The sequence below is a fragment of the Oncorhynchus clarkii genome, chromosome 23, assembly GCF_045791955.1.
Source record: "Oncorhynchus clarkii lewisi isolate Uvic-CL-2024 chromosome 23, UVic_Ocla_1.0, whole genome shotgun sequence".
In the NCBI taxonomy this organism is placed as follows: domain Eukaryota; kingdom Metazoa; phylum Chordata; class Actinopteri; order Salmoniformes; family Salmonidae; genus Oncorhynchus; species Oncorhynchus clarkii.
In genome coordinates this window covers 19615486-19642237 of record NC_092169.1, presented here as the reverse complement: position 1 = coordinate 19642237, position 26752 = coordinate 19615486, and the positions used below count along the sequence as shown (strand labels likewise).

Sequence of the window (26752 nt, the reverse complement as noted above, 5' to 3'; positions counted from 1 at the left end):
TGTCACGAGGTGTTGCTTTATCTGTTTTTTGAAACCAGGTTTGCTGTTTATTTGAGCAATATGAAATGGAAGGAAGTTCCATGCAGTAAGTGCTCTATATAATACTGTACGCTTTCTTGAATTTGTTCTGGATTTAGGGACTGTGAAAGACCCCTGGTGGCATGTCTGGTGGGATAAGTGTGTGTGTCAGAGCTGTGTGTGTAAGTTGACTATGCAAACAATTAGGGATTTTCAATACATTAATGTTTCTAATGAAAAGAAGAAGTAATGCAGTCAGTCTCTCCTCAACTCTTAACCAAGAGAGACTGCCATGCATAGTATTAATATTAGCCCTCATATTACAAGAGCAAAACGTGCCGCTCTGTTCTGGGCCAGCTGCAGCTTAAATAGGTATTTCCTTGCAGCACTGGACAACACAACCGGACAGTAATCAAGATGAGACCAAACTAGCAGAACTTGCTTATTGGAGTGTGACGTGAAATAAGCTGATTATCTATTTATTTCAGCTAGACCTCTCCCCATCTTTACAACCATTGAATCTATATGTTTTTACCATGACAGTTTACAATCTAAGGTAACGCCAAGTCATTTAGTATCCTCAACTTGTTCAACAGCCACACCATTCATTGCCAGATTCAGCTGGTCTAGATTCAGCTGATTCAGAGGTCTAGCACGAGGTCTAGCACTTAAGGAATTATTTGTACCAAATACAATGCTCATAGTTTTAGAGATGTTCAGGACCAGTTTATTACTGGCCACGCATTCCAAAACAAACTGCAACTCTTTGTTAAGGGTAGGATGGTCAGTTTTACGAAGGTATGTTTGGCAGCATGAGTGAAGGATGCTTTGTTGCGAAATAGGAAGCCAATTCTAGATTTAATTTTGGATTGGAGATGTTTAACATGAGTCTGGAAGGAGAGCTTAGAGTCTAACCAGACACCTAAGTATTTGTAGTTGTCCACATATTCTAAGTCAGAACCGTCCAGAATAGTGATGCTGGACGGGCGGGCAAGTGCGGGCATCGATCGGTTGAAGAGCATGCATTTAGTTTTACTTGCATTTAAGAGCAGTTGGAGGCCACGGAAGGAGCGTTGTATGGCATTGAAGCTCATCTGGAGGTTAGTTAACACAGTGTCCAAATGGTCAGAGGTATACAGAATGGTGTCATCTGCGTAGAGGTGGATAAAAGAATCACCAGCAGCAAGATGGACATCATTGACGTATACAGAGAATGGAGTCGGTCCAAGAATTGAACCCTGTGGCACCCCCAATAGAGACTGCCAGAGGTCAGAACAACAGGCCCTCCGATCTGACATACTGAACTCTATCGGAGAAGAAGTTGGTGAACCAGGCGAGGCAGTCATTTTAGAACCAAGGCTGTTGAGTCTGCCAATAAGAATGTTGTGATTGAATGAGTCGAAAGCCTTTGCCAGCTCAATGAATACGGCTGCACAGTAATGTCTCTTATCGATGGCGGTTATGATATCGTTTAGGACCTTGAGCGTGGCTGAGGTGCACCCATGACCAGCTCTGAAACCAGATTGCATAGCGGAGAAGGTGCAGTGGGACTCGAAATGGTCGGTAATCTGTTTGTTAACTTGGCTTTCAAAGACCTTAGCAATGCAGGGTAGAATAGATATAGGTCTGTAGCGGAGTGTCTGTGAGTTGCTGTGGGGAGAACAGGGCTGTTGACCGGGGTAGGGGTAGCCAGGTGGAAAGCATGGCCAGCCGTAGAAAAATGCTTTTTGAAATTCTCAATTATTGTGGATTTATCGGTGGTAAGTGTTTCCTAGCCTCAGTGCAGTGGGCAGCTGGGAGGAGGTGTTCTTATTCTCCATGGACTTTACAGTGTCCCAGAACTTTTTTGAGTTTGTGCTACAGGATGCAAATTTCTGCTTGAAAAAGCTAGCCTTAGCTTTCTTAATTGCCTGTGTATATTTGTTCCTGACGTCCCTGAAAAGTTGCATATTACGGGGGCTGTTCGATGCTAATGCAGAACGCCATAGGATGTTTTTGTGCTGGTCAAGGGCAGTCAGGTCTGGAGAGAAACAAGGGCTATATCTGTTCCTGGTTCTAAAATTGTTGGGGCATGCTTATTTAAGATGGTGAGGAAGGCACTTAAAAAAAATAACCAGGCATCCTCTACTGACGGGATGAGGTCAATATCCTTCCAGGATACCCGGGCCAGGTCGAGTAGAAAGGCCTGCTCACTGAAGTGTTTCAGGGATTGTTTGACAGTGATGGGGTGGTTGTTTGACCGCAGACCCATTACGGATGCAGGCAATGAGGCAGTGATCGCTTGGGTACAGACCTGGATAGTAAGACAGAACTCTGCAGGCTATCTCTGCAGTAAATGGCAACACCGCCCCCTTTGGCAGTTCTATCTTGTTGGAAAATATTATAGTTAGGGATGGACATTTCTGGGTTTTTGGTGGACTTCCTAAGCCAGGATTCAGACACGGCTAAGACATCCAGGTTGGCAGGGTGTGCTAAAGCAGTGAATAAAAGAAACTTAGGGAGGAGGCTTCTAATGTTAACATGCATGAAAGGCTTTTACAGTTACAGAAGTCAACAAATGAGAGCACCTGGGGAGTAGGAGTGGAGCTAGGCACTGCAGGACCTGGATTAACCTCTAAATCACCAGAGGAACAGAGGAAGAGTAGGATGAGGGTACGGCTAAAGCCTATCAGGACTGGTTGTTTACTGCGTTCAGAGCAGAGAGTAAAAGGAGCAGGTTTCTGGGCGTGAGAGAATAGATTCAAGACATAATGTACAGACATAGGTATGGTAGGATGTGAGTACATTGGAGGTAAACCTAGGCATTGAGTAATGGTGAGAGAGATATTGTCTCTGGAGACATTTAAACCGCATATGTGGGAGGTGGAACTAAATGGTAGGCTAAGGCATATTGAGCAGAGCTAGAGGCTCTACAGTGAAATAAGACAGTAATCACTAACCAGGACAGTAATGGACAAGGCATATTGATGTTAGGGAGAGGCATGCGTAGCCGAGTGATCATAGGGTTCAGTGAGTAGCTGGGTGGCTGGAGACACGGCGATTAAGACAGCTTCAGACAGCTAGCAGGCCGGGGCTAGCAGTCTAGCAGACCGGGGCTAGCAAGCTAGCAGAAGGGCCTTAGAGGGAAGTCTTGACGGAGTAAAGTCTGTTTGGCCTCCGCGTGTGGTGACGTCAATAGACCAGTCGTGATGGATTAGTAGGGTTCTGAGTAGCCTTGGGGTCCAAGTCCAATTGGGAAAATAGGTATAGTGGCCCAAGAAATTGGCCGATGGATCTATATAGCTAACAATCCAATATGCTTTAGGCAGCTAGTGGGCCGATGCTTGTGGATAGGCAATTAGGGGTGGTCGCGATGTAGAGGCCTGTTGAGTACCCCCTCGAGCAGATTACTTCGTAGTCCAGTCGTGAAGGATCGGTGGGGTTCCGTGCCCCGTACCGGTAGTAGAAGGGGTCCGGGTATTGTAGCCCAGGAGTTGCTGATGGGCCTCTTTAGCAAGCCCGGAGAAAGGGCCTAGCATGGGCTAGCTCCAGACTAATTGGTGCTTGCTCCGGGACCGACGTTAGTCAGTACTCGGATAGCAGCTAGCTAGCTGCGAAGATCTAGGTGAAAATGTCCAGAGCTTACGGTAGGAATCCAGGGATATGGTCCGGTATGCTCTGGTTTGAGTCGCGTTGTACAAACTGGCGAGATCCTTCCTAGCTAAAGGTTAGCTGATGACCGCTAGCAGTGGTTAGCTGACTACTAGCTAGTAGCTAGTGAGCTGGCTAGCTTCTGTTGGGGGATTCCGGATTCGAGGTGAATAATACTTTAGAAAAAAACAGGTCCGCACCACATTGGGTGAGGTGGGTTGCAGGAGAGTGTTTAGAAAAATATATACAAATATATATACACGGGACACGACAAGACGAGGACAAAAGACGTCTGACTGCTACTCCATCTTGGATAAGTGTGTATCAATATCTGCCTCGTACCTCTGCACATTGATCTGGTTCTGGTACTCCCTGTATATAGCTACATTTTCTGTGTATTTTATTCCTCTTGTGTTGCTATTTTTAGAAATGGCTCATGATCAAGAATTTCACGGTAAAGTCTACCCCAGTTGTATTCGCTGCATTTGACAAATAACATTTTATTTGAAATTATACCTGAAAACATATCAACACGCCATTCAATATCCCATTGCATGAGCTAACAAATGAGAAAATCACAATAGTTGAATATACCATTGAATAGTTTAGTCTCTGACAGAGCTTTGGATTTACTGTATATTTGCCATATTCCATTGATCTACAAATCTGGGAGGTAGATTTAGTCATGCACCTCTCATACTAATCATGGAATGGGAGAGAACATGATTCTGCAGCTAAGGCAGTTTGCATTGCAAAGAAAAAGTAGTCGCCTTATTTAACTTATGTAAAGGATCATAGCAACCACTAGCCTTAGGTAAAGCAGATATTAATCTACAAAACAGTGGTTTCACATGAGTCCTTGTTACATGTTGTATAACCATATACAGTAATGCATTTATTTACACTAGCCAATCAGTAGCATAAACTACTATATTGAATTATTCTAGTGGGAACTCTGTCTACTTTGGTTTCTTGTCAACAACATATGTTTTATTACAGTATTATCAATCTGTCCACTGTATGTAATGTATTCAATGTTTCTCACATCCTTCTCACATCCTTCTCACATCCTTCTTTTCTCTGTCCTTTCTTCCATAGATCGCCTTCTCCCAGCACAACAGCATCATGGACCTGGTGCAGTTTTTTGTCACCTTTTTCAGGTACGTACCATTTAGATGGAACTAATAAAGCAAACAAAGATGCAATGTCCCATGGTTAATCCCTTTCTGCTTAGTAAAAAAAAGACAACAGACCTAATTATGTCTGCTGTCTCCAGGCCATCTTCTGCCAGTCAACCAGTTTCACTGAATGAGCCGATCACATGCGTTGTCAGTGCTTAATTTGAGAGAGATCTTGCCGGAACAGGATCCAGCACCTCTCTGTCTTAGACTGTATATTCAAAAAAAATATATGTATGTCTATATAGGTATGTGTATATGTATATGGATATATATATTTACCCCCAAAAAATATATGGGGGATTGGAAATTATTCAGACAATTACACTGATGGAAGCAACATTCTTTCCTCAATATTAAGCTGATCCACCCATTTAAAAAATACATTAAAAAATAGTTGATTTGGGTTGGGTTGGCCCGGGCTTATGGTTTGCGTAACATTGTAACCTATGTTTGAGACCAATGCATGGCCATGGTTGTGTGAGTAGCACGCCTGTATCTCTCACAGAACTAGAATTAGATTCACTTTTAATGATCTTTCTCTCTACTCTGATGGACATGAGCCTTCAACTCACATCTCTCCAGCGTTGCATAATTTTGCCACAGAGGATCAACAACTTATTTTCGAAAATTTCCAAGCTGTGGATTGTGTGTAGCCCAGTAACAAGGCATAGCCTTCAGTCGGGAACGCGCAGCAAGTCTGTCAGTGCACAGCATGCAGACAAAACAGGCTTTTCGCAATATTTCAAGTACAATCACGGGAAAACAGGTTGGAAACCAAATGGTGCCTGCTGAAAGTAGAAGACACGAATCTGTCTGCCGTAGGCTAACAAAATATTTGATCAACTTCCAAATATTGTTTTACACAGTAAAACAAGAGTGAGATATAGGCTTTTGGCACGAATGTATTGGCCATCTCTGGCGAGTGAGCTGGGTGAGTCAGTGAAACTGAAAAGCATGTTTAGGACTATCATTTCCTCCTAATATTGTAGCATACAGTATGTCTCCACACAATTATTGATGAATTTAATGTCGTTTTTATTGATCTCAGATTTTCTGTTAGTCAAAGTCATTTAGATAATTTGTGTGATATTAAAAAAGATTCTGCCTAAGTCTCCAGTCATGTAAAATAATTTAGAATGGCATGAAATGCATTTATAAAAGGCTGTGTGTAAATGCCTCTACTCTACTGCTCTATGCCACGACACAAATGCAATGACATGCATGCAGTGCTTTATTATAAAGGTGATTTTTTTTTTCTCCTTCCTTCCGGTACCTCAGAGTTCCCCAGGTCAACCCCCCACCCCCCTCTCGCGCTCTCGGCAGCTCCTGATTTCCAAATTAAACACTGTGCATTGTTCTTCATTAGCCATTTCAGCAGGTCTTTTCAAATAGTTCTTACACGAAAAGGGCATAATCTTAATTTTCACAATTTCAGTATTATTCCAACCTCATAGTGTGGAAATACAGTTGAAGTCGGACGTTTACAAACATAGTTTACATAGTCAGCCACCAATTGTGCAAGTTCTCCCACTTAAAAAGATGAGAGAGGCCTGTAATTTCCATCATAGGTACACTTCAACTATGACAGACAAAATTAGAAAAAAAATCCAGAAAATCACATTGTAGGATTTTTTATGAATTTATTTGCAAATTATGGTGGAAAATAAGTATTTGGTCAATAACAAAAGTTTATCTCAATACTTTGTTATATACCCTTTGTTGGCAATGACAGAGGTCAAACGTTGCTGGTATTTTGTCCCATTCCTCCATGCAGATCTCCTCTAGAGCAGTGATGTTTTGGGGCTGTTGCTGGGCAACACGGACTTTCAACTCCCTCCAAAGATTTTCTATGGGGTTGAGATCTGGAGACTGGCTAGGCCACTCCAGGACCTTGAAATGCTTCTTACGAAGCCACTCTTTCGTTGCCCGGGCAGTGTGTTTGTGATCATTGTCATGCTGAAAGACCCAGCCACGTTTCATCTTCAATGCCCTTGCTGATGGAAGGAGGTTTTCACTCAAAATCTCACGATACATGGCCCCATTCATTCTTTCCTTTACACGGATCAGTTTTCCTGGTCCCTTTGCAGAAAAACAGCCCCAAAGCATGATGTTTCCACCCCCATGCTTCACAGTAGGTATGGTGTTCTTTGGATGCAACTCAGCAGTCTTTGTCCTCCAAACACGACGAGTTGAGTTTTTACCAAAAAGTTATATTTTGGTTTCATCTGACCATATGACATTCTCCCAATCTTCTTCTGGATCATCCAAATGCTCTCCAGCAAACTTCAGACGGGCCTGGACATGTACTGGCTTAAGCAGGGGGACACGTCTGGCACTGCAGGATTTGAGTCCCTGGCGGCGTAGTGTGGTACTGATGGTAGGCTTTGTTACTTTGGTCCCAGCTCTCTGCAGGTCATTCACTAGGTCCCCCCGTTTGGTTCTGGGATTTTTGCTCACCGTTCTTGTGATCATTTTGACCCCACGGGTTGAGATCTTGCGTGGAGCCCCAGATCGAGGGAGATTATCAGTGGTCTTGTATGTCTTCCATTTTCTAATAATTGCTCCCACAGTTGATTTCTTCAAACCAAGCTGCTTACCTATTGCAGATTCAGTCTTCCCAGCCTGTTGCAGGTCTACAATTTTGTTTCTGGTGTCCTTTGACAGCTCTTTGGTCTTGGCCATAGTGGAGTTTGGAGTGTGACTGTTTGAGGTTGTGGACAGGTGTCTTTTATACTGATAACAAGTTCAAACAGGTGCCATTAATACAGGTAAAGAGTGGAGGACAGAGGAGCCTCTTAAAGAAGAAGTTACAGGTCTGTGATAGCCAGAAACCGTGCTTGTTTGTAGGTGACCAAATACTTATTTTCCACCATAATTTGCAAATAAATTCATTAAAAATCCTACATTCTGATTTTCTGGATTTCTTTTTTCTCATTTTGTCTGTCATAGTTGAAGTGTACCTATGATGAAACCTATGATGAACTTGCACAATTGGTGGCTGACTAAATACTTTTTTGCCCCACTGTACACCTTAGCCAAATACATTTCAACTTAGTTTTTCACAATTCCTGACATTTAATCCTAGTAAAAATTACCTGTTGTAGGTCAGTTAGGATTACCACTTTTTTTAAGATTGTGAAATGTCAGAACAATAGTATGGAGAATTATTTCTTTCATATTTTATTTGTTTAATCACATTCCCAGTGGGTCAGAAGTTTACATGCACTCAATTAGTATTTGGTAGCATTGCCTTTAAATTGTTTAACTGGGCTCAAACGGTTTGGGTAGCCTTCCACAAGCTTCTCACAATACGTTGGGTGAATTTTGGCCCATTCCTCCTGACAGAGCTGGTTTAACTGAGTCAGGTTTGTAGGCCTCGTTGCTCGCACACACTTTTTCAGTTCAGCCCACAAATGTTCTATGGGATTGAGGTCAGGGCTTTGTGATGGCCATTCCAATACCTTGACTTTGTTGTCCTTAAGCCATTTTGCCATAACTTTGGAAGTATGCTTGGGGTCGTTGTTCATTTGGAAGACCCATTTGCGACCAAGCTTTAAATTCCTGACTGATGTCTTGAGATGTTGCTTCAATATATCCACATAATTTTCCTCCCTCATGATGACATCTGTTTTGTGAAGTGCACCAGTCCCTCCTGCAGCAAAGCACCCCCACATCTCTGTGCTTCACGGTTGGGATGGTGTTCTTCGGCTTGCAAGCCTCCCCCTGTTTCCTCCAAACATAAGGATGGTCATTATGACCAAACAGTTCTATTTTGTTTCCGTCAGACCAGAGGACATTTCTCCAAAAAGTATGATCTTTGTCCCCATGTGCAGTTGCAAACCGTAGTCTTGCTTTTTTATGGCGGTATTGGAGCAGTGGCTTCTTCCTTGCTGAGTAGCCTTTCAGGTTATGTCGATATAGGACTCATAGGACTCATTTTACTGTGGGTATAGATACTTTTATACCTGTTTCCTCCAGCATCTTCACAAGGTCCTTTGCAGAACGCGTCTCCTTCCTGAGCGGTATGATGGCTGCGTGGTCCCATGGTGTTCATACTTGCGTACTATTGTTTGTACAGATGAACGTGGTACCTTCAGGCATTTGGAAATTGCTCCCATGGATGAACCAGACTTGTGGAGGTCTACAAAAAAAATGCTGAGGTCTTGGCTGTTTTCTTTTGATTTTCCCATGATGTCAAGCAAAGAGGCACTGAGTTTGAAGGTAGGCCTTGAAATACATCCACAGGTACACCTCCAATTGACTGAAATGATGTCAATTAGACTATCAGAAGCTTCTAAAGCCATGACATCATTTTCTGGAATTGTCCAAGCTGTTTAAAGGCACAGTCAACTTAGTGTATGTCAACTTCGGACCCACTGGAATTGTGATACAGTGAATTATAAGTGAAATGATCTGTCTGTAAACAATTGTTGCACAAAATAGATGTGCTAACCAACTTGCCAAAACTATAGTTTGTTAACAAGAAATTTGTGGAGTGGTTGAAAAATGAGTTTTAATGACTCCAACATAAGTGTATGTAAACTCCCGACATCAACTGTATATATAAAACAGGGGAAAATCATGTTTTTGACTGCACTGGGCAGTCAAAAGGATCAGTCATTTGCTCCAAGAGTTATTCCACTGTGTCTTGTTCATAGTGGCACATACTTCCTTCTCACCCACTGTCTTCTTTAGTAAGCACCTGAAGCATGCACTTTATCCACTTTTTTCCCAGATGTAACAGCTGTTTTTTCAATATGTCACTCTCTGTTCTGTTTGCTCTTATCCTGCCTTGTTAAGTTTACTTCAGTGATCAAGTGCAGTTATAATTATATTACAATAAATAAAACCTCCACAGAGCCCTGTGCATCATGGGTCCTGTGAGATGCATCCAATTGCATCTCACAGCTCAAAGGCTTTAGCAGAAGCAGTATGTGCTGCCCTATGTGACCTCAGTTGATTAAAGGCTTTAGTCAAGGGGAAAAAGAAGTTCACGTGCGGCTATGTTAACATGGTTGTAGATGTTTCTGTGTAAATGTAAGCTATGCATGTGCATGTCACAGAGGGTACGAGTTTGTGGTCTTTGTATGTGTGACTGTGTGTGTGAGTGTATGCTTTGTTCATTGCATGTTTGTGTGTGAATGTGTGTGTGTGTGTGTGTGTGTGTGTGTGTGTGTGTGTGTGTGTGTGTGTGTGTGTGTGTGTGTGTGTGTGTGTGTGTGTGTGTGTGTGAATGTGTGTGTGTGTGTGTGTGTGTGTGTGTGTGTGTGTGTGTGTGTGTGTGTGTGTGTGCGTGTGTTGGCTGTGCTCCATTGGTGTGTATAAGAGATGAAGTGGCAGGGCGGCAGAGCTGCGGTGCCCTGTGTGTGAGTCTGGCCCTGCAGGCTGAGGGCACAGCACACTGACATGATGGAGCTGGCACCACAGAGAGAGAAAGAGAGAGAGAGAGGGGAAAAGAGAGAGAGCGGGAACCGGGAAGGGAGAGAGGGGTCGAGAGAGAGACGAGGGGGGGAACGAGAGACAGAGTGGAGTAGATATTTTCCCTTAGAAATCAGTGCTTTTCATAGGTGCTCTTTCTCCAATCCTGAGTTAGGGCAGTATGCAGTCATAGGTTTCACCTTCATTTTCTTGTTTCAGGTACTGTAACAACAGTACAGTAATTTGATCATTTGGACATGTTTTGTCCCTCTACATGCCTTTCTTTTAGCATATTTCTTCTGTTTTTCTGTTAGTATATCTTCATATGTTTGAGTGACACTCTGGGTGTCTGTTCCTCTATTTTAGTGTTCATCCAAACTACTTATATTTCTGCAATTATCTTTACTGTACAGTTCACCTGTCATCCTATCTGTCTGACTCCGTGTGTGTGTGTGTGTGTGTGTGTGTGTGTGTGTGTGTATATGTGTGTGTGACAATGCCACATGATCTCCTATCTCCTAAGTTACATCATGTATATCTTTAACATATGTACACTTGTATACATGAGACAGAAACGAGAGAGGGAAAATAGGTTGGAAGATTCTCATCTAATTTCATCCTCAAACTAAACTCTCGACATGAAGTAGTATTCTAACAGACTCTGATTAACTTCTAAAAGCTAATTTGACCAGCTTTTCTTTGAAGAGTGGTTAAATAGTTTTTTCTCTCTCTTTCTCTCTCTCGTTCACACTTTCCAGAGCGGTTCCCTAAATGAGCAAACAAAATTGTTGTAATGAAGGAGTGTTTATGCTGCTTCTCCTTTTCAGCCCCAATGCTAATTGGTGACATTGCAGTTCAGTTTAGTCCAATTACTCGTTTCCTCTCTCTAAGTTGATTAGAAATCATCTCTCCTTCTTCTCTTGCTCAAGTTCAGCACAGAGACAATATACAAAGCTAAGTGGCTAATAAGCCTCTATCAGCTGTCCCAATTATTTCAAAATGGCTATCAACATTCTGTGCCGCTGCGACCCGAGGGATACTCCAGGCAGTTTGACAAACAACACTGCTTTGTGTGCTATTCTTTGTAACTGATAGAAAGGTAAACAAATTGGGATTGTGTTATCCACTATTTGGGCTCCCTTAGAAATCAGCCTTTTGCCATTCTGTGTGCCTGGGGGAATATCATTGCTTAACAGCTTGGTACTCTATGGTGTACAGATGGAATTGTCTTTCTTTTGGTCATTTGTGGATTGTGTGTGGAGGATTGGGTATCGATCTTGTAGCTTGCTGCTGGGTGTTGGTGATATGTTCTCCAATGGTTCGGATGATTGGACGTGTTATAAACCCCTTCCCCATGTTCATGTGATCCACAATACTGAACAACTAACCCTCAGCCCCTCAGTGCCCCACGTGCACACACACACACACACACACACACACACATACACACAGTACCTTCAGAAAGTATCGATACCACTTGACTTTTTTTTGCTCACCCATCTACACAAAATACCCAATAATGACAAAGTGAAAACATGTTTTTAGGAATGTTTATAAAGTTATTGAAAACGAAATTCAGAAATATATTCAAGTATTCACACCCCTGAGTCAATACATGTTAGAATCACCATTGACAGCGATTACAGCTGTGTCTTCCTGGGTAAGTCTCCAAATGCTTTACACACCTGATTGTGCAAATATTGTACATTATTTCAAAAATCTTTGTGTGGACCAAACAATTGATTCTCATGCAAAATCCTATTTTCACTAACCCCTAACCCTAACCGTTAACCTAACTCTTACCTTAACCTTAAGCCCAACTCCTAATTCTTACCCTAACCCTAACCTTAACCCCAACTCCTAATTCTTACCCTAACCCTAATTCTGAACCTAACTGTAAACCTACACCTAAAATAGCTTTTTTTTATGTGGGGACCAGAGAAATGTCCCCACTTGGTCAAGATAGCAAAACCAACCCCCCCCCCCCCACACACACACAAAATCAAAATGAACACACAAACACAATGAAACATACACTGTATCCGTCCCACTCAGCCCTCCCATCCACCCCAGAACTGCACATGGAACTCATTGGTTTGAATCTCATTGGTTGCGGATGACTTGGCTAAAGCTATATGTGTAAGAAACTCCAATAAACCCCCCTAATACCTCTTTAATAGTGACAGTTAGTCTTCTCCTCTCCCCATTAGTGCAGTAAGCCGCCCTGTTTGGGATTAATTGCAGGCTGAGTTAATAGATTTGATGTGGAATGATGGACTGTTACTGATTGGGCTTTGAAATATGGCCAAGCCAACGAGCGGTGTTGGAGGGGAGGAAGTGTCTGTTCCAAACAGTCCCAGTTATACTCCTGCCAGCAATATGGAGCTATAGCCATCATAGGGTTGTGTGAGACATTCAGGATTATTTATGTCTTTTCCCAACGTTTTTAGACATTGGTAAAGAAATTGGTCATAGCTTGACGTACTGTACGGTCATATTTAATCAAACCTGTCAAACCTGCACACACATGCAGCTATAGTGACAACTGTAAGTATGTACCATACTGTCAGTATATGGTTCAAATCGCTAATTAGGCAAATTCCTCAGTCTGATAGTTTATGTACTGAAATAGTGGTTTTTGAGAACACATGAGAAAGAGCATTTCCACAGCCTTTCAACAGGCTTGGCTTGGAAATGTCACGCTAATTACAACTCTTTAGCCCTTTATGATGTGGTCATTGCTTCTAAGCTATTTTCTAGTTGTACACAGAGGGCATTATGAAGATAGCGATTGTCTTGGACTTCTACACTACTTCCTGCCTTGGTGGTTTGGTTCTTTGGCCTCCAGGACTTGTAAAAGCTCTGGTTGAAAGACAGGCTTTGTGTGATCTAATGTCCAGATGTCATTGGCATTGGGATCATTCTATGTGACATTGCTCTGTGTAAGATGGCCACTCTCCTTGACCCACTCCATGGGTCCAATTGATTTCATGCTATTTCCCCATATTTCACTTGGTTTACCTCCGCAGTCTTATTTCATAGTAATTCGGTGCTAGTAAGTCCATTTCATAGTTTTCGGTGCTGCTAGCCCTTTGGTGGCCATTTTTGTAGTTTTCTCTAAGGTAAATAGACATGCAGCACTCTATGCAGGCACATGGAGAAATGACAACTGTCAAGGCAACCAAATCTTCCGCGAAGTACAGTCGTGTCCAAAGGGTTTGAGAATGACACACACATTCATTTTCACAAAGTCTGCTGCCTCAGTTTGTATGATGGCAATTTGCATGTACAGAATGTTATTAAGCTATTTTCTAGCTGTACACGGAAGGCGTTATGAAGATAGCAATTGTGATCAGATGAATTGCAATTAATTGCAAAGTCCCTCTTTGCCATGCAAATGAACTGAATCCCCCCAAAACATTTCCACTGCACTGGATTTCAGCCCTGCCACAAAAGGACCAGCTGACATCATGTCAGTGATTCTCTCATTAACACAGGTGTGAGTGTTGACCAGGACAAGGCTGGAGATCACTCTGTCATGCTGATTGAGTTTGAATAACAGACTGGAAGCTTCAAATGGAGGGTGGTGCTTGGAATCATTGTTCTTCCTCTGTCAGCCATGGTTACCTGCAAGGAAACACGTGCCGTCATCATTGCTTTGCACAAAAAGGGCTTCACAGGCAAGGATATTACTGCCAGTAAGATTGCACCTAAATCCACCATTTATCGGATCATCAAGAACTTCAAGGAGAGCGGTTCAATTGTTGTGAAGAAGGCTTCAGGGTGCCCAAGAAAGTCCAGCAAGCGCCAGGACCGTCTCCTAAAGTTGATTGAGCTGCGGGATCGCGGCACCACCAGTACAGAGCTTGGTCAGGAATAGCAGCAGGCAGGTGTGAGTGCATCTTCACACACAGTGAAGCGAAGACTTTTTGAGGATGGCCTGGTGTCAAGAAGTGCAGCAAAGAAGCCACTTCTCTCCAGGAAAAACATCAGGGACATACTGATATTCTGCAAAAGGTACAGGGATTGGACTGCTGAGGACTGGGGTAAAGTCATTTTCTCTGATGAATCCCCTTTACGATTGTTTTGGGCATCCGGAAAAAAGCTTCTCCGGAGAAGACAAGGTGAGCGCTACCAGCAGTCCTGTGTCATGCCAACAGTAAAGCATTCTGATACCATTCATGTGTGGGGTTGCATCTCAGCCAAAGGAGTGGGCTCACTCACAATTTTGCCGAAGAACACAGCCATGAATAAAGAATGGTACCAACACATCCTCCGAGAGCAACTTCTCCCAACCATCCAGGAACAGTTTGGTGACGAACAATGCCTTTTCCAGCATGATGGAGGAGCTTGCCATAAGGTAAAAGTGATAACTAAGTGGCTCGGGGAACAAAACATCCATATTTTGGGTCCATGGTCAGGAAACTCCCCAGACCTTAATCCCATTGAGAACTTGTGGTCAATCCTCAAGAGGCGGGTGGACAAACAAAAACCCACAAGTTCTGACAAACTCCAAGCACTGATTTTGCAAGAATAGGCTGCCATCAGTCAGGATGTAGCCCAGAAGTTAATTGACAGCATGCCAGGGCGGATTGCAGAGGTCTTGAAAAAGAAGGGTCAACACTGCAAATATTGACTCTTTGCATCAACTTCATGTAATCGTCAATAAAAGCCTTTGACACTTATGAAATGCTTGTAATTATACTTCAGTATTCCATTGTAACATCTGACAAAAATATCTAGACACTGAAGCAGCAAACCTTGTGAAAATTAATATTTGTGTCATTCTCAAAACTTTTGGCCACAACTGTACACTGACAAACCTTTCGAGGAGATGATTACGCTGGCCATTCAAAACATTGCTAAAGTATTTCTAAAGTATTAGTAGTGCTCACTTTAGATCAGGTACTGCAAAATGTCATTTGTAAAATGGTTTAAAAGAACACCTAATCGTATGAATAATTCATAAATGATTAAAAAGTTGTGTGAATAACTATCTATATAGCATTTACAAATTTACAAAACGTAGGTATACTAATAAATAAATGGCGAGCAAACTATTTATGAATGCCTTATAAATGGTTATTACTGAACGTTATAATAAAGCGTTAACAGATTGATCATGTGACTGCCAGACCATTAAAATAGTCACTACCCCCTTGTGACGTCATGCCAGTTCTATGCATTATTATATATTTAAAGAATATCAAATTTCAAATCAAATCAAATTTATTTATATAGCCCTTCGTACGTCAGCTGATATCTCAAAGTGCTGTACAGAAACCCAGCCTAAAACCCCAAACAGCTAGTAATGCCGGTGTAGAAGCGTGGTGGCTAGGAAAAACTCCCTAGAAAGGCCAAAACCTAGGAAGAAACCTAGAGAGGAACCAGGCTATGTGGGGTGGCCAGTCCTCTTCTGGCTGTGCCGGGTGGAGATTATAACAGAACATGGCCAAGATGTTCAAATGTTCATAAATGACCAGCATGGTCGAATAATAATAAGGCAGAACAGTTGAAACTGGAGCAGCAGCACGGCCAGGTGGACTGGGGACAGCAAGGAGTCATCATGTCAGATAGTCCTGGGGCATGGTCTTAGGGCTCAGGTCCTCCGAGAGAGAGAAAGAAAGAGAGAAAGAGAGAATTAGAGAGAGCACATGTGGGGTGGCCAGTCCTCTTCTGGCTGTGCCGGGTGGAGATTATAACAAAACATGGCCAAGATGTTCAAATGTTCATAAATGACCAGCATGGTCGAATAATAATAAGGCAGAACAGTTGAAACTGGAGTTTTGATTGTACAGCTACTTTTGTCCTTACCTCCTCGTGGTACTGTTGTGAAATGATATTATATTTCATGTAAATACTAGAATGAATAGATAATGGGTGATGATCTAATTAAAATCACATTTACGTTTTAGTCATTTAGCGGACAGTCTTATCCAATGCGACATACATGAGCAATTAGGGTTAAGTGCTCGAGCACATCGACAATTTTTTTACCTAGTCTGCTTGGGGATTCAAACCAGCGACCTTTCGGTTACTGGCCCAACGCTCTTAACAGTTAGGCTACCTGCCGACAATTTATTGATTGATTGGTTGATTGATTGTGCTGTTTTCTGCTGCAGCTGTTTCCTGTCCCTGTTGCTGGTGGCAGCGGTGGTGTGGAAGGTCAAACAGACGTGCTGGGCATCCAGGAGGAGAGAGGTAGGTCATAGGTCAATCTCCTCAGTTGTCCTAATTTTTGGTAACCTTGGTGGCGTTCCAGGTAGATTACATTGCAGTTGCCCTGCGCATATCTACCAATGGTCACATGCCACATCATTTACTGCGCAGACGGGTATCAGATTACTATATCTTAGGAGGTAGATGGATCTGGCGGGCGACTGGAATGTAGTCTGCCTAGAACTCGACCCATGAGCGGATCACACAGTACAACACCAGATTCAAACCCACTTACTGGCACAAATGAGAGGGTGCTCTATTCTCACTAACTCAGACTCTGGGTTTGTGTTTGTGTCTACAAATATGTGTATGTTTTTGTGTTTGTCCCTGTCTCTGTGGGTTTAAACATAAATACATGATTTCCTATGCATTGGTAAGAGCTTCTAGTAGTCTATATGTACACTGAGTATACAAAACCTGCTCTTTCCATGAAATAGACTGACCAGCTAAATCCAGGTGAAAGCTATGATCCCTTATTGATGTCCCCTGTTAAGCCTTGAGACAATTAAGAAATGGATTGTGTGTGTCATTCAGAGGGTGAACACAAGATTGAAGTGGCTTTGAAGAGGGTATGGCAGTAGGTGCCAGGCACACCGGTTTAAGGTTGCCAAGAACTGCAATGCTGCTGGGTGTTTCACGCTCAACAGTTTCCCGTGTGTATCAAGAATGGTCCACCACCCAAAGGACATCCAGCCAACTTGACACAACTGTTGGAAGCGTTGTATTCAACATGGGCCAGCATCTCTGTGGGAATGCTTTCGACACCTTGTAGAGTCTATGCCCCAACACATTTTCTTTGTTCTGAGAGCAAAAGAGCAATCTCAATATTAGGAAGGTGTTCCAAAATGATTTCTTCACCTTTTCATGGACAATTGAACAGACCAGATCCTCAAAGACATTGACTGACCTTGTCTGTGACTCTACATGTCAACAAAGGAGGGTAGACTCTAGAATGTTTTCATAACGGTAGTTGTCCCCCCATCACATTCTGTACCACACTCACTGTGTGCTGTTCACTAGTAGCTTCCCCTGCAGGCAGGGAGAGAGCAAAAGAGCAATCTCAATATTAGGAAGGTGTTCCAAAATGATTTCTTCACCTTTTCATGGACAATTGAACAGACCAGATCCTCAAAGACATTGACTGACCTTGTCTGTGACTCTACATGTCAACAAAGGAGGGTAGACTCTAGAATGTTTTCATAACGGTAGTTGTCCCCCCATCACATTCTGTACCACACTCACTGTGTGCTGTTAACTAGTAGCTTCCCCTGCAGGCAAGGCTTCCCCCCCCCCCCCCCCCACCTCCAGTGCAAAGGCAACTCCCGACCCCCCCGGCTGTTCTGAAGGTTGTGTTAATGTCGCCCGCTCTGCAAACACGACTCACTCCTTAACGAGCGGAGCGCAGCGATAAACAAGGCCATTCCCCTTAATTACTGCTCCTCATGATCCAATTAACTCTGACGGAGTGACGCTTAACGAAGTGGAATGGAGTGATATATCACTTAAAGCTGCAACAGATGCCACATCGGTTTCATTTGTCTCTTTTTCTACTCTTCTGTTTTCTTTACAGGCCGCAAAACGGTGACATAAATACACGCATACCAATGTGCAACTTAAATAAGTCATGATTGGGCTTTTAAAATCAATAAAAACATCAGTGTGGATTTAATCGAGATGTAACATGCTCGGTTTCTGTTAAATCCATTGAGATTTGACAAGAGGACTCCTACAGTTAAAACACTGGTGGTTTTGTCCCTCCTCTGCCAAGGCTGCCACAGTTGGTGGTTTTCTCTTCATCAAATGCTGTGCTTTCAGATGTGTCATGGTTTTAATATCACAGAGGGGAAAATTCCCGCCTGTTTTAGCTCTGTCCTTTTATCAAAATGTGCACATCTTATTAGTCCATTTTACTTTCATATCTTGTGTTTCAGATGATTAAGTTATTTTTCTGTTAGTGGGATTTAGCTTAGTCTTTTATTTTATTTTTTTGCATGTGTGTGGGGTTTGGATTGCCACAGAGAATATCAAATATAGATACTGTACCTGTACTACACACCTGTTTGTGCTTATGCGGCAGAATTAAACCCAAAACGCAAAGTTTTATTCCATTATGAATGAATGGTGGTGACATCTGCAGTGTAGTGTAAAGTCTCCTCTTACCTGGCTAGCCCTGTATTTGTTTAGCCTTGTTTCCCAGTGAGAGCACACTTGCTTGTGGACACGTCTACATTATTAATGAGGAAGAGTCCCATGTCACAGAAGAGCTGCAATGCTGCATTCACTGTGCCTCACTCTCTTTGTGGACACTAACACTCAGCTTGAATGCAGCATGTCACCCATGGGGTAAAGACCAGGGGCACTGATATCACACACATCCAGCTGCATTAGTTATTTTACTACATCCCATATATTACAGGGGGCTGTAGCCCTATTTTATGACCACGGTTAGAACAGAGAGGTACAGTTGAAGTCGGAAGTTTACATACACCTTAGCCAAATACATTTAAACTCAGCTTTTCACAATTCCGGACATTTAATCCTAGTAAAAATTCCCTGTCTTAGGTCAGTTAGGATGACCACTTTATTTTAAGAATGTTAAATGTCAGAATAATTGTAGAGATAAATATTTATTTCAACTTGTATTTATTCATTCACATTCCCAGTGGGTCAGAAGTTTACATACACTCAATCAGAATTTGGTAGCATTGACTTTAAATTGTTTAACTTGGGTAAAACGTTTCGGGTAGCCTTCCACAAGCTTCCCACAATAAGTTGGGTGAATTTTGGCCCATTCCTCCTGACAGAGCTGGTGTAACTGAGTCAGGTTTGTAGGCCTCCTTGCTGGCACACATTTTTTCAGTTCAGCCCACAAATGTTCTATGGGATTGAGGTCAGGGCTTTGTGATGGCCACTCTAATAGCTTGACTTTGTTGTCCTTAAGGCATTTTGCCACAACTTTGGAAGTATGCTTGGGGTCATTGTCCATTTGGAAGACCCATTTGCGACCAAGCTTTAACTTCCTCACTGATGTCTTGAGCTATTGCTTCAATATATCCACATATCTTCCTTGCTGAGCGGCCTTTCAGATTATGTCGATATAGGACTCGTTTTACTGTGGATATAGATACTTTTGTACCTGTTTCCTCCAGTATCTTCACAATGTCCTTTGCTGTTGTTCTGGGATTGATTTGCACGTTTCGCACCAAAATACATTCCATTCTAGGAGACGGAACGCGTCTCCTTCCTGAGCGGTATGGCGACTGCGTGGTCCCATGGTGTTTATACTTGCGTATTAATGTTTGTACAGATGAACGTGGTACGCTCAGGCGTTTGGAATTGCTCCCAAGGATGAACCAGACTTGTGGAGGTCTACAATCTTTTTCTGAGGTCTTGGCAGATGTATTTTTATTTTCCCATGATGTCAAGTAAAGAGGCACTGAGTTTGAAGGTAGGTCTTGAAATACATCCACAGGTACACCTCCAATTTACTGAAATTATGTCAATTAGCCTATCAGAAGCATCTAAAGCCATGACATCATTTTCTGGAATTTTCCAAGCTGTTTAAATGTACAGTCATTTTAGTGTATGTAAACTTCTGACCCACTGAAATTGTGATACAGTGAATTATAAGTGAAATTATCTGTCTGTAAACAATTGTTGGAAAACTGTATTGTATCATACACAAAGTAGATGTCCTAACCGACATGCCAAAACTATAGTTTGTTAACAAGAAATTTGTGGAGTGGTTGAAAAATGAGTTTTCATGACTCCAACCTAAGTGTATGTAAACTTCCGACTTCAACTGTGTGTAGTTAAATACAAACAAATGAATAAGATGGATGTCAAAAAGATAGTGTGAGAACTGTTCTAGCACCTGCATGCCTGTGGTCAGTTGAGGAATGGAGTGTTAGCATGTTTGTGTGTATATGTCTCTCTCTCTCTCACTCACTCACTCACTCACTCACTCACTCACTCTTTTGGTAGGGTTTTAGCTGTGTGCGAGGGTAGATGTTGGAGAGAAGTGAGGGAAAGGACAGAGGACCCATTACTAGACTGAGGTAAACACACACGTGCGCGCACATTGTCAGAAACAGTGGAAAGCAATTGTCTGACTTCAGTGCTGGCAGCTCATAACTTTGTGATTAACTACGCAGGAGTCTTCCTACCTACTTCCTTCATTACTCACCCTGCACCATCAAGCGGGAAATTAACAATGCAAATCAATGGAGCTGGATGCTGTCTTTTTATGATCTTCCTGTTTTAATGTTATTAATGCAGGAGTGATGAGATAAATTGTTGATGTTCCAGTAGGTGCTCGGGGACTTGGTCAATTGGACCAAATGGGGCTAATATATAATAGCCATTATTATTCTTCGGGCTCCAACGGTCGTTTCTGAACAAGTTCTCATTTCTCTTTAAGATTGCCTTGTTAATATAATTTATAATGTGTTGTAAACAAGAAGTCTAGGGGTTGTTGTTGTTTTAAGCAGTTATATAAGTGACACAAAAAAAGGAATATTATAAATTATACTCAGGCCCCTGGGGGAATCGATGCTGCATCACGGTCCTCTGACGTGATTAGAAGACTCCTTTGCTCCATGTAAACCGCATGTGCTTTGGGCTTCAGTAAATCATTAGCGTGAATAAAGCTTGTATGCAGTTTTATCTTTATCAGTGTATGAATGTTGCACGATATACAGGTTCCACAGCAATATCACAGTACCAAAACGTCATGATAATTATGATACCAACATTTTAGGATACCGTAGTACCATTTCATATGATACTACTACATTTTTCGACCCTACCAATCTAAAGAACCCGCTGGCGCCTGTTATAAACTGTTAATGAATTCTGTTTTGTTTATAAATACAGTTGCATTTTTTTTAAGCAACAGTCACTTTTGTATGTGCCGGTCCAATAATGTCCACTTCACTTTCAGGCTCATATCATACCACGTGTGGTAACTGTGACAGCCAGCAGTCGCATCCCATTCCAGCCATCACTCACCTGCTTCTCTCCGTCCGCTCTCCCTGCACATCTATTCCTGAAAGTTTTTTTAAGTGTAATTTAGCTGTGACTATGACTGGGGATGCAGTCCCTGATGAGTTTTCTTTGTTACATTTGTGCATTTGATACATTGGAGCAAACCATGTCGTGGGCCGTTTTAAACTAATTCCAGGTAGCTAATTATTGGTTAACAACAAAAATTCTGTCACATTACCGAGGTAACAACCTTCTAACTTGACAGTAGGTCCAGTCAAATTTGATTGGAACAGGAAGAAAGGAAAAAGGTCTGCTACTCATGAGATGTGCTTCAAAGGTAGGATTCATATAGGCCTAATGTAAGCCTAAAATATATAAACAATCTATTTCTCGGTGCCTTACATTTCTAAAGTTGGTATCAGTATGTTTGTGGGAGAGAGAGTGGTGTGTTTATGAGTGAGAGGGTGACAGAGAGAGAGAAAGTGTGTGTGAGAGGGTGGGACAGTCTAGGTGGGTCTGTTTACTGAAGAGTGAGGAAGGTTTCATGCAGTGTTTTCCCCTTACTGACACAATGACATGCAGATCATTATGCATGTATATTACTTCCTCCCATTTCTCCAACCAAATCAAAGGTAGGCCTTTGCAAATATGAGCAAATCGCCATAATATGCAGTATTCTATTATACAGTGTGAAGTTAAATTCTATATGTGTTGTATTGAGTAGAAGTGTGAATATCAGTGACAGGTTTTTTGTGTAGCACATGCGCATAGCGTTTAGAAAGCGGGAACAAGCGTCAGGGGGACAGGGCAAACAGGACGCTAGGACACTCTGAATTTTGTCCCCGTGTAATTGCGATACTTCTTGGTATTGTGATACTTGGCCTGGTATTGTATCGTTAGTAAAATGTTGGTATCGTGACAACCCCACAATGTATCCAGATCTTATAATGGATTCTTCCTTAGCTGTTAATTTTCTCTAAATCTAAAGGTACAACCTAAATTCGAGACAATGTCTTAAGTAGTTGAACATGTTATTAATCCAACCTCGTGAAAGTGACAACCTGACACATACACATTTTTGTCAAAAATAACTTTATATCGAAGGAATTCTTTTGATTTGGCGGCCTGCATATGCACAGTTTGGGGCGGGACTACCGTTAGACCCAGTGACGTGTTTCTGTGTATGAGCTTAGATAGCCAACGTCGCCATGACATCGCCTACAAGCGTGATCAGGGATTTCCATTGGAGAAGCAGTTTTTGCCTATCTTACTGTACTGTCTTTGGTAATACGGTAAAGGCAAATGTCTCATTATTTGACTTAATTGCAATGTACTGACAGTTATATTGTATCATTTTTCACAGTAGTGCTTATCATCTGTTGGCACATATCCTATGGGTGAAACTCTGGAGGGATTGTTCTAGCGAAGGTGAAAATGGGATCTCTTCAGAGTTAATTATGGATCACAACCAGCAGAGAGGAAAATACAACTGGGCTCATGCTAATTACATTTCCAACAATAATTTTGGGATATGAGATCAAACAATCAAAACTACTTTGAAATTGTAATGATGATGCACACGACAGCTTGTACAGACCTCTTTGATTCCCCTAATAGGGCTGCCCCTCTGTAGACTGGGGAAAAGCCCTATTTTGACAACTAACCTCATTAAGCTTGCTCTTCATCTCGCAATCAATAAATAAACAAATAAACAAACAAATTAATAGATAATGGCTTTCTTATTTAATTGTCAATTTTATGTGTTACTGTGGTAATAATTTGGTTGTCTGATGGCCATGTTAAGCAGCTTACTGCCGTAAATTAGCTTTTTACATTAGCGTTGACTAATATTTACCCGAAAATATTCACACAGCTAAAATATGTATTGGGTTTAGTCAGATTGTAGAGTATGGAAGTGGCGCATATGTCTCTCACCAGCTCCCCTCTGAAATTACCATCTATCCCCTCTAGTCCCCAGTCCAATGTAACTGCTATTCCAAACCACAGACAGATGTTGCCCAATTCTCTGATTAAATGCTGATTTATTCCTGTAATTTAGTTTAGCCGCTGTCGTCCTCAAAAGAGCAACATTAATTTTGTGGGCATAAATTAAACCATCATTTGTATGTGTGTGTGTTTGTGTGCGTTATCATATTAGGTGAGACTTGTTAAGGCTGGGCACTTCTGACCTTTTGGTGTCGGTATGATAATTACCACAATTCCCCATTATATTTATTATTTTAAATTAGACTTTGCATAACGTAATTAACATATTGTGTCATTTCTTTGCTGTCATTATTGCATTAAAGTTTAGAGATATTCAGCTGTATGAGCTGCAAAAACTTTACATAATGAACAGAAATGTGATTAAATTTGAGGTTTTAAGGCTATTTTTTTCTTAACTTGTCCCTGCTATTCTCAAATTAGCCAAATTTGAAAGCAATTACAGCTTCCAGTAATCACATTTAATAATTTAGATGTTTGATAGTCTAGTTATTGAAGTTATTATATTCTCCGGTAGTAGTGGAGCAGCCACCTATTGTGGCTGCTCCAGAATTATTCTGATGAGAAAGTTATTCCCATAGCATATTCCCATAGGGCGGCGCACAATTGGCCCAGCGTCGTCCGGGTTTGGTCGTAGACCGTCATTGCAAATAAGAATTTGTTCTTAACTGACATGCCTAGTTGAATAAAGATTTTTTTATTTTTTATTCTGTGAGTTGAGGTGACTCTGAAGGCCTACGGTACTTGGCACCCTCTATAGACCTATCACTCTATGCAACACAGACCACAATCTCCTGTTGGACAGATTATGTTGTCTGGGCCAGTTGGCATCAAATCACCCTTACCCCATATTTGGCAGCCATTAATAGAGGTGGTAGATTAGGAGGGTTTAATGTGGCCAAGCATTGGCTCCCCTGGACAGCCTCAGTGTAAACAAAGCAAAGGGATGAGCCTCGATGCTGTGCTGCTTAACCTAGCCGCTGAACATCAGCAACACTCAGTCAGATAGGCTGCCAGCTATTCTGCGTGCCACCACAGCACTCATACAGGCGGAGTCTAAGTCTAACCATGCTCTTTCATCAATGTATTCAAGACAGAAAGATCATCAGTTTTCTTTCCATTTAGGGATAGATTCATCGGACGATTTGGTTAAAACCACAGTTTGTCCTTTCATACAGTGAACTGTATTATACCACCATGTTAGCCAGTCTACCATATGTTCTAAGCCATAAAACACAATTTTTCATCAGAATGATCAGATTATACATAAAGCATAAGTAAACACAACCGAGTTTGTGTTAGTTTGTTTTGGGTACAAGCTGTATGATCGATAGTTAATACATTGTATTGGGGTATAGGCCGACGAGGACACAGAAGTTGGAGTAAATATGAGAGACAGGGACACTATATCAGTCTTCAAACCCAGCTGTGATGTTTGCGGGCCCACTGTGCATTAATGACTCCACACTATCAGCTCCTCACAGGTGACTGCTTTTATCATCTGACGGTAGATTAGTCTGAAGGTCCCCAGCTTCGCAGGGATCTGAAACGCCCGTCGCCAAACTCCAATGTCAATCTTCAAAGGAGCCAGGGACCCTGCGCCTAATGCTCTGAGGGACGTGGCAAGGACGTCTCCCTGGAGCCATAACGTGGCCCACACCAGTTTTATTTGTGTTTGTTCTGGTTTCATTTATTTTCTTCCTTCCCAAGGCTCACTTTTTGTAATAATATCCCCCTACACATTCTGAGGTATGTTCTGACATGCTGGTTCTTGTTGTCATGGTGATTGATGGTGGGGGTTGACTTCAGGCTGGTGTCTGAAATGTCTTCCATTTTATTTATTTTTGATAGTTCTTTTTGGGGGGGGGGTAGATCAGCTTTAATATTGCAGGTAGATTATAGCTTCCATCAGTGTAATTGCCTGCATCATTTCCAATCCCCCATATATTTTCTGTAAATATATACACATATACAGTGGATTCGGACAGTGTTTTGACCCTTACAGCCTTGTTCTAAAATGTATTAAATAGTTTTTTCCCCTCATCAATCTCAACACAATACCCCATAATGACAAAGCAAAAACAGGTTTTTAGAAATGTTTGCAAATGTATAAAAATCAAAACTGAAATATCACATTTACATAACTATTCAGACCATTTACTCAGTACTTTGTTGAAGCACCTTTGGCAGCGATTACAGCCTCGATATTCTTGCGTATGACGCTACAAGCTTGACACACCTGTATTTGGTGAGTTACTCCCATTCTTCTCTGCAGATCCTCTCAAGCTCTGTCAGGTTGGATGTGGAGCGTTGCTACACAGCTATTTTCAGGGCTCTCCAGAGATGTTCAACCAGGTTCAAGTCCGGTCTCTGTCCGGGCCAAACAAGGACATTCAGAGACTTGTCCCAAAGCTATTCCTGCGTTGTCTTAGCTGTATGCTTAGGGTCGTTGTCCTGTTGGAAGGTGGACCTTCGCCCAGTCTGAGGTCCTGAGCACTCTGGAGCAGGTTTTTTATCAAGGATCTCTCTGTACTTTGCGCCGTTCATCTTTCCCTCGATCCTGACTAGTCCCCCAGTCCCTGCTGCTAAAAAACATCCCCACAGCAGGAAGTGGCCACCACCATGCTTCACCGTAGTGATTGTGCCAGGTTTCCTCCAGACGTGGCGCTTGGCTTTCTAGCCAAAGTTCAAACTTGCTTCCATCAGATCAGAGATTCTCATGGTATGAGAGGCCTTTAGGTGCCTTTTGGCACACTCCAAGCGGGCTGTCATGTGCCTTTTATTGAGGAGTGGCTTCCGTCTGGCCACTCTACCATAAAGGCCTGATTGGCTGAGTGCTGCGGAGATGGTTGTCCTTCTGGAAGGTTCTCCCATGTTGTCGTGACTTTACTTTCATTCATCTGATGACTGTTATTTATCTAATCAACTAACTTTAATTGTTTAATTGTTACCCAATTAAACTAATCATGTAACAATTAACTCATTAGGATTTGGGGCACCACGAGAGTGGTTCTTTAAAGCGTTACCATCTCCCGAATTGAACTCTGAAGGTCTTTACCTATCTCATCCATAAACAGTCAACTTATTAATCATAACCTTGTATCATATCATCATTCTGAACAGTTGTAACCTTGCATCTGCAAAAACCGAGCCTCACTTATAATTCAGTACTACACAAATTGGTTTAATTAATTATTTACTAGCTAACTATATGGTAACAGAGGATAAACATACACACTTAATACATTAAAAACATGTCCCTAGTGGACCGACAGTTCTAGGAATTTAGGAATGAT

The 26752-nt window shown here is 42.0% G+C and overlaps 1 protein-coding gene across 1 annotated transcript in view; it reads left to right on the top strand.

Annotated features, from left to right (window-relative positions):
• Nucleotides 1-26752, top strand: part of LOC139381452 (attractin-like protein 1) — a 337715-nt gene that overhangs the window by 180475 nt on the left and 130488 nt on the right. Inside the window, exons 26-27 of the mRNA XM_071124992.1 lie at nt 4747-4808; nt 16370-16448. Coding sequence (XP_070981093.1) covers nt 4747-4808; nt 16370-16448 — 141 coding nt within the window. The remainder of the gene's footprint in view (nt 1-4746; nt 4809-16369; nt 16449-26752) is intronic.